The sequence below is a fragment of the Phodopus roborovskii genome, unplaced genomic scaffold, assembly GCF_943737965.1.
Source record: "Phodopus roborovskii unplaced genomic scaffold, PHOROB, whole genome shotgun sequence".
NCBI lineage: Eukaryota > Metazoa > Chordata > Mammalia > Rodentia > Cricetidae > Phodopus > Phodopus roborovskii.
Genome location: NW_026125397.1, coordinates 17,347,436 through 17,365,657, shown reverse-complemented (window position 1 = coordinate 17,365,657; position 18,222 = coordinate 17,347,436). Strand labels below are relative to the sequence as shown.

At 43.9% G+C, this 18,222-nt stretch overlaps 2 protein-coding genes across 2 annotated transcripts in view; both read right to left on the bottom strand.

Annotated features, from left to right (window-relative positions):
- Window positions 1–10,543, bottom strand: part of Mcm9 (minichromosome maintenance 9 homologous recombination repair factor) — a 73,254-nt gene extending 62,711 nt beyond the window's left edge. The window contains exons 1-4 of the mRNA XM_051175512.1: window positions 10,455–10,543; window positions 5,573–5,883; window positions 3,992–4,308; window positions 1,461–1,542 (exon numbers count right to left, since the gene is read on the bottom strand). Coding sequence (XP_051031469.1) covers window positions 1,461–1,542; window positions 3,992–4,308; window positions 5,573–5,876 — 703 coding nt within the window. The 5' untranslated portion in view covers window positions 5,877–5,883; window positions 10,455–10,543. The remainder of the gene's footprint in view (window positions 1–1,460; window positions 1,543–3,991; window positions 4,309–5,572; window positions 5,884–10,454) is intronic.
- Window positions 10,544–17,646: 7,103 nt separating this feature from the next.
- The window catches only part of Fam184a (family with sequence similarity 184 member A), a 97,482-nt gene continuing 96,906 nt past the window's right edge, over window positions 17,647–18,222 (bottom strand). The window contains exon 18 of the mRNA XM_051175510.1: window positions 17,647–17,998. Within this exon, the coding sequence (XP_051031467.1) occupies window positions 17,917–17,998 (82 nt within the window). The 3' untranslated portion in view covers window positions 17,647–17,916. The remainder of the gene's footprint in view (window positions 17,999–18,222) is intronic.

The window sequence follows — 18,222 nt, the reverse complement described above, 5'->3', positions numbered from 1 at the left end:
AAACCAGACAGACAAGCACAATCAATGTGTGTTTTACATATGTGTTTCTAAGAGTTTTCATGAAGGAATGCCTGATGCTTGTCAAGGTCAACCTGGGATAATGGCATTTTATTGTATTTCCTCTTAACATTTTAGGTAGAAATAACTGGAATATGTTTACATGAACACTTATCTGAAACATCCCCTTACTAGCTTCATTCTAATGGATTTTATTGAGGTTTCCACACACTCATTAAATGAACTTTAGATATAGTCCCCATTAGTAAAAGCCAGAGTTCAATCAACAGCTGATTATATGGGAAATGCAGAGTAATGAAGAGTGGCCAAGAGTAAAGTAGCAATCTTGTTATTGTTGGATTGGATGTAGATCCTAGTGTCACGATTCTTGGACAAATTAAGTTGTCAATAAAAATTAGATCATAAAATATATTATTAGCTACTGTACTAAAATTAACTTGTATTTGCTGAGTATTTAAAATACAGAATGTTCTCATATACACAAATAGCGAATGGCATTCATATGTCATTGCAACTGTGAAGGTCACAGTAGCAGAACATTGATTTAAAACTTCTGTATGTAACTATGGTTAGTATACAAACTACTCATGCAGCTACAGATCTTCCACTTAAGCATTCCAGTCCTTTTGTGTACCCTCCCTTCTCCAGTAGCTTTAGTCCTGCAGACATTGGCAGTCAGATCCATCCCTTTGATCTACAACACAATTGTCAGCACAATAATCAACCTCACTGCTCTGAGTGTGAATTCCTGGAGGGCGGGGATCACACTATTTCTGCCTTTTGGTTTCTTGGGTTTAGGAAATTAGCTGTGGGTAATGAAACCAATGGCTGTTAGCAGACTGCTTTTACCGTTATTATTAATGGCAATGGAAAGAAATATAGCTTAAGATTTCAGTGCAGACACAATTCAGTTTCAGTGAATTATATGGAAACATACTGTTCTCTACTAAAAAAATACTCTTTCAAAATCAGCATCACTCTATTGTGTCACCAGCACACAGTACAGAGAAAGATTTTTAGCAGCATTTGACAGGCACATCCTCTGTCCTTTATCCACCACATCCACCAGCCCCCTTTTGAAGATGACACTTGAACATGACCCACAAGTCAGGGATCTGGACCTATGCTGCGGTCCTGCAGCTTCATTCTTTAAATGCGGTAGGTAAGTAGTTCCTAGTCAATAAGCATCCTCCCTCTCCAAGCCCAACTCTGCACAGGACAAACACGTAAAGCCCTCACACCCTTGTTAGCCATCTTGCGGAAAACAAATGACTATTTAGGACCTTGTACACCACCAACAATTTATTCTTGCTGGCTAAACACAGTCCCAGCTATTGGTGGGGGAAGAGAAGGAGCTGAGAACCACTCAAGCCCAAGAGTTTAAGACTAACTAGAGCAACACAGAAATGCTGTCTGAAAAGAACAAAAACATAATTCCTTACCAGATTTACAACTGTCTACTAAGTCATCTTCCAGGATAACCTTCATAGATCTCGGAATACTTCCAACAGCCAGCCTTTGGACCTAAGGAAGAAAACATGATACATGAGTGTGTTTAACCAGATGCTATGTATCCAAGATGTAGCAGGACCTGAAATTGCTCCATTTCTCTGATAGTACCATATAATTTGATTCTGATAGGACTTAAGGAATTTTTTTTCTTGAAAATTGTGACTACTATCAGTTTAAAAACTCACTGACGCTAGCTGAGTGTGCCCTCCTTTAATCCCAGCCCGTGGAAGACGGGATGGCAGATCACAAGGTAACCTGTCTACATTGAGTTCCAGGACAGCCGGGCGACATAGCGAGACCCTGTCTTGAAAAGACAGAACTCACTAACACTGGGGGCTGGGGAGATGTCTCAACAGTTACAAGCTCTTCTTGCACTTCCAGATGACCACTGCCACAGTCACCTGTTAATCCAGTTCCATTGAATCCGACACCCTCTGGCCTCTGGGCAATCACAGACCCATACACAGACGCAAAAATAAAATTAAAAAAATAAGAATTCACTAAAGTAGAGTAAAGCTAAAACACCAAATATGGAAAATATCTCTTAACTATAATCTACATTGTAGATGGTTAAAATAAATATTCAAACTGACTGAAGTGACAAAGTTACTTATTTAGCAATGGAGAGACATTTCTTTTATAATCTCCAGTTTCTCCACTGTACCTTAGTAACCCTGGCTTTATTCCATGTAGATACAACCTTGTAAATGACTTTTTCCCAAGCCCCCTTGTACCTAGGTGTGGTCATAAGACTAAGCACTGACCAATGAAATACGGGTAGTCATAGGCTGACAAGACTTCTTAGATGGTAGGTCTGACCATCCTTTTCAGTTTTCTGACTAGAATACAGGTGTCATGAAACTGTAGTTACCATCCTAGACCATAAACCATCGCAGGAATAGAAGCCATGTATGTATCAAGCAAGACTGGCGGAAAAAAACCATGGTGGCACATTCCTATAAAGTCAACCTCAGCACTTGGTAGGCTGTGGCAGGAAGATTACCATGAGTTTGAGGCCAGCCTGGGATACATGTGGTGGTAGTGTGGTATGGAGTAAAAAAGGAAACTGCCCTTTGCTATCACTTACCCAAGAGTGGGCCTGGTTTGTTCTGAAACATTCTCATGTCTACTAAACAAAGGCTATCAGCTCTCTATTGAGCAGCACAGCAACATGGTCTCCAAAGGGAATGGGGCACTCTTGTCTTAACCTCTTATGGGAATCTCGTGAGGGAGGAAATTGTTCCTCTGGCCCAGTCGTCTCAGAACAACACACAAAGCCATAGCCAGATCCTATCCATGTGCGTCCACACTCCCAACACTCTTTGTGGGGTGGCACTGTTTTCAACGCCTCAGTTCTTCAAGAGCATGGCCTTAGGCCACCACAGGCGCCCATGCATCCTGCATCAGAGGCACGACTCCTCAGGAGGGGGAAGTAGGGGATAGGTTCACTGGGGAGTCTGAAGTATACTACGGTTGATAGCATTGTTTCTTAAAGGTCGGGTCATTGTAAACAGACTGAATATACAGTGTAGAGGCAGTTTGAGTAGAGAATGGTCACAGGATGGGCAAAAGTTTGATTTGTAAGGGGCAGCTTCACACAGCATTTCTCAGAAGTTATTCCCACACATGGTGAGTCCCAGGTCAGCAAGGGCTACCGAATGAGACCTATCTAAAGAAATCAATGGCGGGGTAAGGGAAGAGAAGTGGGAGAATTCCATCCTGAGGAGCCTACGTGCTGGCCTTGAGCTGCCTATCTCCTTGTTTACACGAGAAAACAAACTTCTGTACTTAAGGAAAAGTAAGTATCCCTTTATTTGTTAAAGAGTGATCAAATATACTATTGAAATACTGAACCAAACCCCAAACTCTGTGCTTGCCAATGTTCGGCAACCACTGAACTGATTGAATTTTCTCATATTCCTAACTACAACTAGTTCAGAATGCTTGACACAAACTTCCCGCTCGTTTATTTTATTTACTTTCACTTCATGTGTACGGGTGTTTCGCCTGCATGTATGTCTGGGCATCGTGTGCATGCAGTGCCCTCAGGATCCAGAAGACAGCATGGGATCGTGTGCAAGTGGAGCTGTAGACAATTACTATGTGGGTGCTGGGAACCGGACCCAGGTCCTCTGTAAGAGCAGCAACAAGTGTCCTTAACCACAGAGCCATCTCTCTAGCCCCAACATTAACTTTTAAATTTTAACATTATTAAGTGGTTGTAAAATCTCATCAGTGCTAAAAAAAAAAAAAAAAAAAAAAACAATGATTATTTCATGGTTTCTAAAACATGCATTCTAGTACATGTTTGACAATTTTGTTTTTGATCGGCCACAAGGTGAAGGCACAGGGTAATTTGTTTCCATTCTGTATTCTCCAATCCCAGCCATTTGACTCTGGTACAAAATAGCACCTCCAAATTTGTGATTTTTTTTCCCCCCTCATTGCTTTGATCATTTACCTGCTCCTGAATTTTGATTTCCTGGTAATCCCGACATCTGGCCGGAGATGAAGACAGGTCTGAGAGGCAAGTGAATTTTGAGGAATCACAGTTCTCTAAGCTTGGACATGAAGACGGCCGACAGAAAGTGTAATACTGCTCAAAGTCGGCCTGCACCACAAACACATGCTTGCATTTGTTACACATGTAATCCCGCTCATACTCCAGCACCTTCACCAGACTTGTTCGAATCACTGTCCCAGTGACAGATAAAAAGTGTCCCACATCCTTGGTTTTAGGGATGTGTTCCCTTACCAGTTCAGGGCAAACGGGCAAACCTAATGGAAAAATAACATCATCAACTTATATTTTGATAACTCACTCTGCAGAATATTGTCTTTCCCAGAAAATAGCAAAATAACATAATTTTAGGGGAAACCTTTCTGTCTTTTATTTTCAACTTTACAGTGTGTGTGTGTGTGGGGGGGTATGTATCCATGTGTGGAGACCAGATATTCATGTTCAGTATCTTCCTGAACTATTTCTCCATGTGGTATTTTGTGACCATGTCTCTCACTGAACCTGGAATTCACCCATTCCATGAGAATGGCTGGCCAGCAGGCGCCAGTGACTCTCCTGCTCTGCCTCTGCCTCTGGAGTGCTGGGGTTGCACACACTCACCACCACCCCTGGCGTTCCATCTAAAGCCAAGGATCCAAACTCAGGTCTTCATATTGTGTGGCAAACACTTGACTATGTTCATGCCTTACTTTAGAAAATCAGATCATCAACCCAATTAATGGCCTCTTTTGAAAGCACAGCTTTAGAAGCTACAAGCAGGACTAAGAAAAAAATTGGTTCTCACAAGAGAGCTCTCAGGAGCTTCTAAATATACAACTAATCACATTTAGTGGATAAACTCCTGCCACCTGTCACACATCAAATCAACTCACTTAGTCACCACCAAATAAATCAAAAGCGTGTACTCAACAGCCAGCCATGTGCTGAGTTCCCGGAAGATGAGCAATGCAATGCTCACCGTGATGCATGAGAACAATTTTATAAAAGAGCTCTGAAGATCGCTGGCAGGGCCTTTTCTAATTCACACATTACCAACATTTTATTGCTAGTAGTCACAAAAGCTCATAACCCTGCTTTAGATAACTACATACACACAAAGAAATGCAGACACAAGCACCCGACGCCTCCATAGTCCCTCCCTCCTGCTATCACCAGCAAGTATCTCATGTCAGAAGACCAGCATTATCACGTACCATATTTTAAGAATAAACACCAATTATTTTGTAAAGTTCTTTTTAAACTTATTTAGTGTGTGTGTATGTGTGCATACATGTGCGCACACATGCCAATGTGCATGTGGATATGGAAGAACAAATTTTGGGATTTGGTTCTCTCTAATCATGTGAGTTTCAGGGGTCAAACTCAGGCTGTCAACTTTGGCAGCAAGCACGTTTACCTGCTGAGCCAATCTGGCCTGCCCTCAAGTAACAATTACTTCTTAATGCTCCGAGTCCTGTATGTACTATATTTTACACATCTTCCCAGAATATTATATGCCACTAACATTGTCTTATGATTTACCTGATATCCTAGCATGAAGATTCTGCTTCATAGAAAACACCTCAGGCTCAGGAAGGGACTGCAGAATTGTCAAGGCTGACCTTCGAAGTGCACTGTCAAAAATAGTTAGTACTTCGTTGGGGAACACAGTGAAATACTCTCCGATTTCCATGTTGGTCTCAAAAAGGGTCATAGCATTAACCACAACTGGGTAGTGAGCATCTTCATCTCTTTCCTTCAAGATGAGAAGAATATCGTTCTTATGGAACTCTGAAACATAGGACTCGAACACTTGTCCCACCAGGGTCACCTGGTCAGTATTCATCTTGAGTCTAGGTCACAAAAGAGAAAGAAAGGATGCTATAATACCTTTGCTATTCAAGCTCTACACACAATTTAACAAAAAAACATCCCAGCTTTTGGTCACATACACTGCACTCACAAAATAAAGTCTGAATCTAATCTTACCTATAGATGAATTATCCATTATAGTTATGTAAAACGTGCTTTAAGAAGTCAGTGGCATTGGGGCTAGAGAGGAGGCTCAGTGGGGGAAGCACTTTCAGCAGAATCCTAAAGACCCCGTTTGGATGCCTGGATCCTTCTCAACAGGCTGGATGCTGAGGAATAATCCTTCTGTACATTGTGAAAATGTGTTGCTCTCATTGCTAATAAAAAGCTAATTGGCTGATAGGTAGGCAAGATGGGGAGCAGAGAGAATGCTGGGAAGAAGGGTAGAGCCTGAGGAGTATGAAAGAAGCAACATGGGAAGTTCATAGATGAGGTAAATGAGCCTCAGGGCAGCACATACATGAACAGAAATGGGTCAATTTAAGTTGTAAGAACTGGCTGGGAGAAGCCTAAGGTATTGGCCTAGCATTTATAATTAATATCAAGTCTCTTACGGTTATTTGAGAGCAACTGCAGGGACACAGAAAAACTTCACCTATAGCTGGATGGAGTAGCACACATATCACGTGTAATTCTAGTATTACGACAGTGAGGTGGGTGGTAGAGACGGGAATACTGCCCAGTAGCTCAAGGGCCAGCTACCCTAGAACATACAGTGTGGTTGCAGAAACGAGACCCTGCCTAAGGTGGAAGGCAAGAAGCAACTCCCAGAAGTTGCCCTCTCACATCCACAAATGCTGCAGCATGTACGCACCCTCGCTCATCTGCACGCGTGCACGCACGCACAAAGAAAGAATAGCAAGTGTCTTTCTGATGCAGCAGCCACCTTCCAGTAACTCGGTCACATGATGTATAAAAGAGGAGAGGCTGTGCTCTATGTTTTCCGAGTCCTCTAGAACACACGGAGGTGTCCTGTTGGCCACATACATGCAAATCTACAAGACAGGTTGCAGACATCAAAGGGTTGAGTACTGTTCACAAGAATGCTCCAGAACTGTCACCAGGGCAAAACTGGAAGAGCCTAGCGGTTTAGCTGATGGCACTGTGTTAAATACGCTAAAGGTAAGGTTCTTTCCAGCATGAATGTGTATTCTGAGCACCCTGAAATCTGTAAGAGCCGAGATAGATGCCTGAAATAGTGAGGGGAAATGATGGAGGGCATAGGTGGGCATGCAGTAAGAGAGACACAGGGTCTAACTGGGGCACCAGCATGCTGCACCAGAGAAGCACCTGGGGTGAGGCCACGGGAAGGAGCCTGTGCTGCTGGAGCCCGTAACTGAGAACTCATGGCTTGATGTTCAAGAAGAAATGACCTAGACTGTAAAAGTGTTTTTTTTTAAATAAAAATTGTGAAGTTAGTTTTAATTCATAGAATTGGATGATGCTGATCATCAAAGTATTAAATGGCACAAAGTATTTCTCATCTATTTTCCCTAAATCTTTCTCCTCTTCAGCCCTTTATTAACACATTACAATTCATATACAATATGTAGAATGGTCTGGGCCTTTCGTCTCTCATCCTTCCCCTCCCTCCCTTCCATGCATGTACTGGTTTCTTGAGTTCTCTGGGTCTTTCTGCTGGGAGGGTGGATTTGAAACTTACTATATAGCCCAGGCTGCCTTTGAATCTGCACCAATTATCCTGCCCCGTCTTCCAAATGCTAGGATTGCAAGCATACAACACACACACACACACACACACACACACTCACACACGCACACACACACTCACACACGCTCACATACACTCACACACACACACGCTCACACACACGTTCACACACACGCTCACAAACACGCTCACACACACGCTCACACGCTCACACACACACACGCTCACACACGCTCACACACACACACTCGCACACACGCGCTCACACACACTCTCGCACACACACACTCACTCACACGCGCTCACACACACACTCGCGTACACACTCACACACTCACACACACACTCACACACGCTCACACACACGCACGCTCACACTCACACACACTCGCACACACACGCACACGCTCACACACACGCTCACACACACTCGCACACACACACTCACACACACACGCTCACACACACACGCTCACACACACCACACACACACTCACACACACACCACACACCACACACACGCTCACACACACGCACACGCTCACACACACACTCACGCACACGCTCACACACACACTCACGCACACACTCACACACACACTCGCTCACACACACGCTCACACACACACTCGCACACACACTCACACACACTCACACACACACGCTCACACACACACGCACACACTCACACACATGCTCACACACACACACTCGCACACACTTTGCTGCACAAACAAAGCATACTATTAGTCAGATTGATAGTTCTAACATGACCAGTGGTTTGCTTTAGGATTGTACACTGGAGGCAACGTTTTTTTCCTGCTTTCTCTTATTAAGGGGAAAATGAAAGGCTTCAGTAAAAGCAGTCACTGAAGATGTAAAAAAGCTAGACAAACTGATAAAAGGAAAGAAGCATTAAGTACACATATTATACTGTACCTGTTTCACTCTCTTGAATCTCTCTCAAACATGTATTTACAAACATAAGGAGCCCATCTCATTTCCACATAATCATATCATACTTGAGCATCAATTTCCTATCTTCTTGCATGAGCCGCTATCCTCACAAGTAAAGGAAGCACAGTACAAGCACCCTGCCCTCAGAGACCCAAGGGATAGATGTAAACAAAACTGCTCTACAAGGAGTTAAAACACAGCCTGAGTAAAAGGGAAAAGGGGGGGGGGGTCTGGATGGATGACTCAGTGGCTAAGAGCACTTGCTGCTCTTCAGAGGACCTGGATTTGGAACCCATCACCAATACAGGGAGGGACCACAGGGCCCTGTAACTCCAGTTCCAGGGGATCTGATCCCATTTTCTGGCCTCTGATGGCAAATACACACAAGTTTTGCATATAACATCCAGGCACACATATACTCTTAAAACAGAGAAAGAAGGAACAAAGGGGAGGGATTTAATTTAAACGAGGTGACAAGTCTCAGAGGAAAAACTGTTAACTGCCCTGAGGGGTACCATTCTAACTGCAAATGAATCTTAGTTTGCAAACACAGCAAGTTCCTTAGCAAAGGTGTGTTTTTAATTGGACTTATTTTATTTATCCAATATTTATCATATCTAGAAACATAATGACTGAAGAAGACTGATATAAAGTTTAATTTAGCATTCCCTAGCAGGATCACACAGGCTACTTATCAGCAGTAATCTGCCTTTTCCCTTCATGGAGTATCTGCTTAGCTCGGAGGTGTGAAAGGTATACAGTTATATCACAGTTAAGCCACAGTTAAGGCAATTACAGGAAGCTAGTATGAGATTAAGAGATAAATAAATTATGTTTTCAGAGAATCAGGGAAAGTAAGTCAACACTAAAACAGGAACCAATAACAACAACAACAAAATAGCACTTGGGAGGCAGAAGCAGGCTGATCTCTGTGAGTTCCAGGCCAGCTGATCTACAGAGGTGGAAACCCCGTCTTGAAAAACAAAAAAAAAAAACCAAAACAAAACAATCCCTCCTCCCAAACAATAAGCAACTTGATTTTGTTGCGTAATAGCATATTCAACCAAGAGTAAAAGAGAAAACATTTGGAAAGGGTTCACACAGTATTTCATGATATGATCTTTACTGGAAAACAACAAACACAACAAAACCCAGCACCACTCAAGAGTGACTAAATGACAGTCTTTAAGATTTTACAGAGTAAGTGTAGAGCATCAAATTTAGAAATCTAGAAAGACAACTCCAACATAGCATAAAGAGCATAGCTGAAGAATTTTAGGTTTATATTCAGGGCAGGTAAAATCTTTGCCTGGTTAGACTGACAAATTACACTGTTAAATGCGCTGTGTGTGTGTGTGTGTGTGTGTGTGTGTGTGTGTGTGTGTGTGTGTGTGTGTGTGTGTGTGTGTTTCAACATCCCTGCGCTTACATAAGTTTGCCAACCCAAACACACGGGCATCCCGACACAGGCATATACCATTTATTGCCTGGGCCACGATTGCCTGTACAACTATCAAGTTCCCTCTCCTTTCGTCTTGTTGAGAATCTGGCGTCCATACAGAGAAAAAGTTTCATTTTCTTTCATACCGCACGAGGCGAGGTGGCGCCAAGAAGAGCAGTTTGGGAAGGGAGCCAAGCGCGGGGCCCAGAGGCTCGCGCAGCCCCGCCCCTCGGGCGCTGTGGCCACGCCCTCCCGGGGCGCGCGCCTCAGCCCCGCGGTGCGCGCCGCGCGCGGGTGCGCGCTCATTGCGCGCCTGCCGGGCCGGGCTCCGGGCGAGCGCCGGCTGCCGAGCGGAGGGGCGCTCCCCAAACCCGGCTGCTAGTGCACAGGGGGTTGCGGGCCTCCCAGCTCCGCGGGTGAGACCTGACGCTAACCCCGGGGTGGGGGGGGGACGATCCGCGGGACGCGCGGCCGCCACTTACTGTGCGGTCGCCCGGGACGCGCTGCTCCCGCGGGTGCTCACCGCGACCCGTGCGGCGTGGGACGGGGCGGGGCGTGCGCGCGGCCGCTCGGAGGGGCCCGCCTCACGCGGGGGCGCGCAGGCTTCGTCCCCCGCTGCTTTCGCCCGGCCTCAGCAGAGCCCGCGCTTCCCGCCGACCCCGAGCCGCGCTGCGTCTCAACTTCCCGGCCGCCGCGGCGCTTCCGGGTGCGGACGCGGGCGGACGCGCGCCCCTACCCGCGCCGCAGGCTGCGAGCTGGGGGCGGGGACCCGGAGGGGCGGGGCCATGAGCCCTGGGGCGGAGTGTGGGTGGGGCGCCGGGGCCTGAGGGCGGGGGCGGGCGGGAGTCCCATCGCTGGGTGACTGGGGAACCCGGGGTGGGGACTAGGGAGGGGTGACAGGGAACCCCGGGCGGGGCGGGGCTATGGAGGGGCGGGGCTGGGGAGGGGCTGGGGCGGGACGGGAAGCGGGGGTTCTGGGACTAGGCTTGAGAAGTTAGGATCTCCAGGAATTTTAGAAGGGCTATGTGGAGTGAGTGAGTGAGTGAGTGAGTGAGTGAGTGAGTGAGTGAGTGAGTGAGTGAGTGAGTGAGTGAGTGAGTGAGTGAGTGAGTGAGTGAGTGAGTGAGTGAGTGAGTGAGTGAGTGAGTGAGTGAGTGAGTGAGTGAGTGAGTGAGAGTGAGTGAGTATCTAAGGAATCTGTCCAACTCAAAATCACAACAAATGGTCGTTTTCTTTATGTCTTCTGGTAAAGATGGAATTTTTTAAGTCTCACGTCTCTGATCCATTTTCAGCAAAATTTTTATGTGCTGTATGGTTATGTATCAGCTTTTGTTTTGTGCACGTTGATGTAAAAAAAAGTCAGTTGTTAAAAATCTGTGTGGGGTTATTATTAAATTTCATATTCTGTCCCACTAATGTGTTTATCATCTGTCTTTACAAAAATACCGATTATCTGGGTTTCCGTGTAAAATACTGAATGGTTTCCATGTAAAATCAAAACCAAAAAGATGTGTTTCCTCCTCACGTTTAGTCAGCATTCGTTGCACTGTATCCAGAAGGCAAGAAAAGGCGTCCAAATGGGAAGGAAGTAAACTGATTGTGCTCAGAGAGACTAAACTATGTAGAAAATAATGAGATGTATACAAAGGCTACTAAAACACATAAGTGATTTTTACTGAATCTAAGATCAATGCTTAAAAATCCGTTGTATTCTTATATATTAAGAAATACCAGGACATTGAAAATTTAAACATAACTTGCATAAGGTTAAAAAATTGCAGGTTTCTTCCCTTATCCTTTGACTTCGAGAACAATGTGACAGAGACCAGTTTGGAAAAGTAAAAAACAAAATTAAACTATTGAGGGGATGGAGAACTGGCTCTGAGGTTCAGCCTGAATCTTGCAACAACAGCTGGATTTTTAGTTCCTGTTACAATAAATCAATACTAGGTCTATGATAACCTACTTAGTAACTTGTGTATCATATAACCTGTAAAATAAGATCATGTTGATTTGGGTGGTGTTTCAGTAGACTTTGATTTAGATTTAGGTTTATGTTTATGGGTGTTCTGCCTACATGTACGGATGTGCAGCACTTGCTTGTCTAGTGCCAGTGGAAGTTCAATGAGGGTGTCAGATCTTCTGGAGCTGGAGATGGTTGTGAGGTTCTCTGTGGATGCCGGGAACCAAACCTGGGTCCTCTTGAAGAGCAACAAGTGCTCGAAATCTTGGAGCCAATTCTCCAGCAAGTCTCTCTCCAAATTTCTGAGTGGATGAGTTTAAGAAGTATTTAATTTGCAGTTTATGGAGTTTTTGTCTTGAACAGAGGAAGACGTAGGCAGGGCTTTGTCGGGGCCCATTAAGGGAAGGCTACTTTGTCCTAGTACAGCATGGCTACTTTTATAGATTTTTATTTTAAAAAGTATTTGTATTTATTTTGTTAAATAAGTTGTGGCCATACCCACACGCACACACATATATATGCGCGTGCGCGCACTACACACACACACACACACACATGCACGCACGTACACACACACACATATGCACACACATATCATACACACACGCCCGTACACACACACATACACACACACACACATGCACGCACGTACATGCACACACACATACACACATATGCACACACACATATCATACACACATGCCCGTACACGCGCGCGCGCGCACACACACACACACACACACACACAGGAAAGGGATCTTAGTTGTACTCTGAATCTCTGGCCCTGGGTATAGATATGACATTCTGAATGTCAAAAGATTACAATATTAAATCAACAGGATTTCTGGAAAGTAAAAGACATCATTGTCTCCACCTGTAAGTGTTCATATTGGCAGGCTTGATGGCCCAGGCCTGGAATCCAAGCACTTGGGAACTATAGCAGGAAAGCCACCAGCTCAAGGTTATTGAAAAGTTTCTGCACCCCGATAAGCCTCTGACAACCAGCAGACCAAATCAAACTGGATTAGGAAAAGCCCATGTTTAGTGATTAAACACTCCCCAGTGATTTTTTCCCTCCTCCCCCAGAGAGGAGACAGGGAAGAGACTGAAGAACCAAGTGTCTGTTTTCTGGGGGGGGGGGCAATTTAAATGCCCTGTGGGGCAGTCTTGAGCACCTGTGGGGGAGGGGTCATCACTTGTAGGGCTTTCTGAGATACAGCAGGATTTAGAAAGAGATGGGGGGGGCAGGCTTGGGGTGGAACTTCTACCAGAACATTCCAGACTCTGATATATAGATGCCAGGGGCTGCGGTGAAGCTGCCACTATGACACTTATCCCCAGCTCCATAGCCAGTTCGAAGTCAGTCTGGGCTACTTGAGATGGAATCTCAAAACAAGTTAATCCAAATCAGTCTGTCAATTACCTGAATAGAGAAACACTCTCCAGGAAAGCTGTCTGAAAATAGTATTCACCCAGCCTAACCCTGGAGGTCAGTAGGCACAGTAGTTAGACTGTTGTCCACTCTCATGCCTTGAGGGTGTAATAAACTCTCTTGTTTACATTTTGCTCTGTGTCCTACTCATTCTAGGTTCTTTCTCACTTTTCCCTAATTAATTTAAAATCTACATTCATTGTTCTCTTTGTTACATTTTATTTTTCTTGACCATGAGACAATGAAACCAGATGCCACTGTCTTGGAGTAGCTCAGGTGATCCTGATCACCCTGAATCCTAACTCCCTGAGGTCAAGCCAAGAAAACCTGGAAAGGCTCCTCTGCAGTCGAAGAACCCGCATCACAAGTACCTGCAGTCAGTCAGGCTTGGTGGCACTAGACTTTAATTCTAGGAGAGGCAGAGGCAGGCACGGGTAGATCTTTGTGAGTTCAGGGCCAGCCTGGGCTCCAGAGTTTATTCCAGACCAGTTAGGGTATATAGTGAGATGCCTTAAAACAAATAAAAGCAAATAACCAAAAGTACCTGCAAAGAAACCACACCTTATAGTGAACCTACTAAAAGTTTGATTAAATAATTAGAACCTCTATGACTGTGAACACTGGGATGTGACAGACAGGTCCACCTAAGGTTATCTTTAAACTCCTTAAAAGATGTTTCTTGCCAACTTTTTTGTCTGACTGAATAGTCTTGTGAGCAACTGGTGAAACCCTTTTTGACTGTATTTGTTTTTTAAGATTTATTATGTTTAATGAGGCACATGTGCATGTTTCACTGTGTGGGTATATGTGCGTGAGCGCGGGTGTTGGATCTGCTGGAGCTGGCGTTATAGGCAGTTTTAAATTCCCTCCTGTAGGTTCTGAGAATCAAACTTGGGTCCTCAAGGAGAACAGCGCATGCTCTTAACAGCGAAGCCATGTCTCCAGCCTCTTTTGGAATGGATTGACTTTTCAGACCAGCAGCTTCCACCAGCTCACAGTTAAGAATGCCATCAGAGAGCATCCTAGAGATTTCCAAGCTTTGCTGGGACTTTCTCTTCTAGTTTCATTTCTGCTGCTGTGAAAATTATGCTGACCAAAAACAATTTTGAGGGAGAAGCGGGTTATCTGACTTACCAGGGCAGGTCCATCACTGAGGCAGTAACTTGACAGTTCACATGCTTTGCTCAAAATTCACTATCACCGAAGAATGAACTCTACAGTCGAAGAAGTGTGGGAGGATCCATGGGAGACGCTGCTTGCCAGGTGGCTCACAAGCCAGCTAGTGTTCAGCTAGCTTTCTTACACAGTTCAGGACTACCTGCTGAGGATGATACTCCCTCCATGGGGCGGGCCTTCTTACTTCAGTTAAGGATGCAGTCCCTCACAGACATGGATATAGACCAATCAGATAGAGGCAATTCCTCAGTTAAGATTCTCTTCTCAGAGGGTGAGGAAAGTTGACATTTAAAACTAACCAACACACCCAAGTAACTGACCATTCCACCAGTGTATTTGAAAAATGTCTTGATTTTCTTCTATTACTTTAAAAACTTCATGAAACTGTTAGCAGTTTGAACCATGGAGCTGAAGTAACACCAATTTGTGTTCCTGGGCCATGCCCACTAATATTTTACCCCAGAATAAACTGATATCCCCTTTGAGGTGAGACTTGTGTTTCAGAGACTACAATTACTAGAAGCATAGTTTATTTATTTTTGAGACAGGGTCTTGTTATGTATCTCACAATAGCCTTTCAACTTGTGATTCCCCCTGCCTCCCAAGTGCTAGGATTTTAGCTGTGAACTATCATAAATGACTAATAGGGCACTCTCAAGCCTTATAGTATAACACACACACACACACACACACACACAATCACCTTTGGAAGTAGAGCTGCTGGCCTGCTGAAGACCCTGGTCCATAATGATGACTACAAAATGAGTCCAATAGTGCAACTGATAGCTAGCTCTATGGTAACGGCAATAGAGTTGTGAACATCCCATCTTGGAAAGAGGAAGGCACACAGACCTCTCCTCACATCAGTATCACCACCTCCTCCTGCCCAGCTGTGTGAAAGTAGGGTAAGAGGTAAAAAAAAAATTTGACTTGTGGTAGTACACTTTTTAAAAAGTGAGAATTACATCTGTTTATATTTATTTATCATGGCCAGTCCCGGGGCTCAAACTTAGAAAGGTCAGAGAACAGCCTGTGAGAGCCCTGGGTTGAACTCATGTTCAACAAGTGTTCTTACCCTGAGCCACATCCCATGGCTGTTACATGGACTTTCGGTGCTGTAAGCTAGCCCTACACTAACCATGTAAACAACTCCAAAGAAACTTATTTTTGAAACTAGACTTGGAATCTTTGGCCTATTGGGTCCTTCCCTTTTGCAGGTGAACAGATACTGATGTCTCTCCAGAAATTCCCTAGACAAGTCCCTTTTGATTGCTGCACTGATCTTTGTGGATGGAGATAATACATACCTACAGTCATTAGAAAGATTGCATCCCCCTACTTGCTAACAGTCGATGTTCTTAGAAACTACATCTTAGCTTGAAATATATTCAGCCAGCAAATGACAGGTAATAATTATTCAATTTAGTTATTAAAGATAAAACCAGTGTGTTATGAGTAAGGTTTTTCTTGCTGGTCTGGTCCCACCGTCACGCCAGCACCAATTAACACACCGAGATTCTGTATTTGATATAATGCTGTCGGCTAGCTCTCTTAATTATTAACCCATTTCTATTAATCTAAGTACTTCCACGTGGTCTCATCTTACCAGAGGGAGGGAGCCGGCAGTTCTGCTCTCTCCATCTCTCCATGTTGACTCCTTACTACTTCCTCAAATCCTCCTCATCTCCTAGTCCCTCCTATCTTGCTTTCCTATTGGCCAACAGTGCTTTATTCATTAACCAGTATGAGAAACATATTTACAGAATGACATCTCCCATCACCAGTGACTTTTCTGTAGTGTAAAAGACATTGGCCACATAGTTTTTAACATTTTTTGGTAAGTCTGATCAGTGCTTTATGTGCCTATAACTTGGGACTATTCTTAGGCAAGGATGGTGACACTGACATCCATTCTGGAGATGTTCCAGTCTATAATTCTGAACAGAATTACCACAGCGCCCTGTAATTCTACTGCTAGCTGTGTACTCAGAAGCAGACCTGAAGGAGTGGGCTTGAAATGTGTCTGTGCCCACCACTTGTAACTCTCGCTGCATTCTTCAGTGTCACAGCAGCAAGTGTTTTATGCTGAGATGGACTAAAGCGTATGTCAAATGTGCGGCAGGAGAGATTGCGCAGGGGTTAAAACACTTGCTGCACAATGGAAGGACTGGAGGAGTTCGGGTCTCCAGGAACCCGCGTTGGCTAGGCCAGCATGGTTGTCCCCTTATTTCAGTCCTGGAAGGTGGAGACGGATCTAACAAGACTAGTCACTTAGTGACCTCTAGGTTTGACTGACAGACCTGCCTCAATAAATACGGTAAAAGGGGATCCATGATCATACCTGACATCAGTTTGGGACCTCTCCATGTACCTATGTGCACATACGTGCATGGAAAAGTATATGTACATATGTACACACACAGTCATAAAAAGTGGACAAAAAGTGTGAAAACCTCATATATGACATCTTTGGATCTGTATTCATGTGTCAACATGAACTGGGATACTATGAAAATTGACAGTCTGGCTTTTTTTTCTTTATTTTAGATGGGGTCTCACTGTTTAGCCCTGGCTGGTCCTTTGATGAGCAGAGTGGCCTCCAGTGCACAGAGATGCAAAGTGTTAAGACTGATGGTAAGTGCCTGCACATCTGGTATATACTACCTTTTAAGATAAATTATAGTAGAACTTTTTTTTTATTACATACAATTCCTTTTACATAGAAACTTTTTACACAGTATTTTTACATAGTAACTTTGACCCTAAATAATATTAATCACAGATGCTAAGGGCATTGAAGGTTTATATCTCATCTATCAGAGTAAAAAAATAAATAAAAAAGCTAAACCAGCAAGAATTCATATAGTTGGAAGTACACAATTTATACATAAATTCTTTTATTCTGGATTTATAAATATTGACAATTTAGTTAAAATTATATACAACAATGAAAGGTATTAATAGAATACTCCCCTATATTAATTTTAAGACTATTAAGGTAACAATTAAGGATCATTAATTCAGGAAAACTTATTGACAAGTCTTACACCTGGTATTAAAAAGTGTTTAAAGCACACTTGATAGAAAAGAACAACGAAAAACGTTTGTTCTAACAAAATTTATTATGCAGTAATTACAAAGATTAAAGACTTTCATCTCAAATAAAAATAATTGTTATAATTACACACATAATAGAATACAGTACCCTCAGAGAGTGATTCCAATAAATATCACAGGAAATACAGTGCGTTTTCAAATTGAACAAACACTTTCTCATTCACAGTGCTTTGCATGGGAAAGCCTGTCTGTATAATGATTCAGATACAGGCATGCTCTTCTAATAGTCCACCAGAGCTGTGCCAGCACAATTCCTTCAGAATGTGAAGTACCGGGCAAACCACTCCTGGCGCTGCGGATCTGGAGAAGCCACCGGGGAAGCCTCACTCTGAGGAGGACTGAATTCATAAAAAGAGAGACGTAACCCAGGGTTAAACGGTTTGCAAAGTAACGGGAAGGCAATTAAATAGATAGCAACGATTTGCAAGACTGGCAACCCTCGTCAGAACCGTGTGTAAGGACTGGCTACCCTTCTGCCTTCTCAGAGTGGGCCTCTGAGAGCAGGAGTTACAGAGGCAGCTCAGATGAACTCTGACAGAAGAACCACATCACAACCATTACT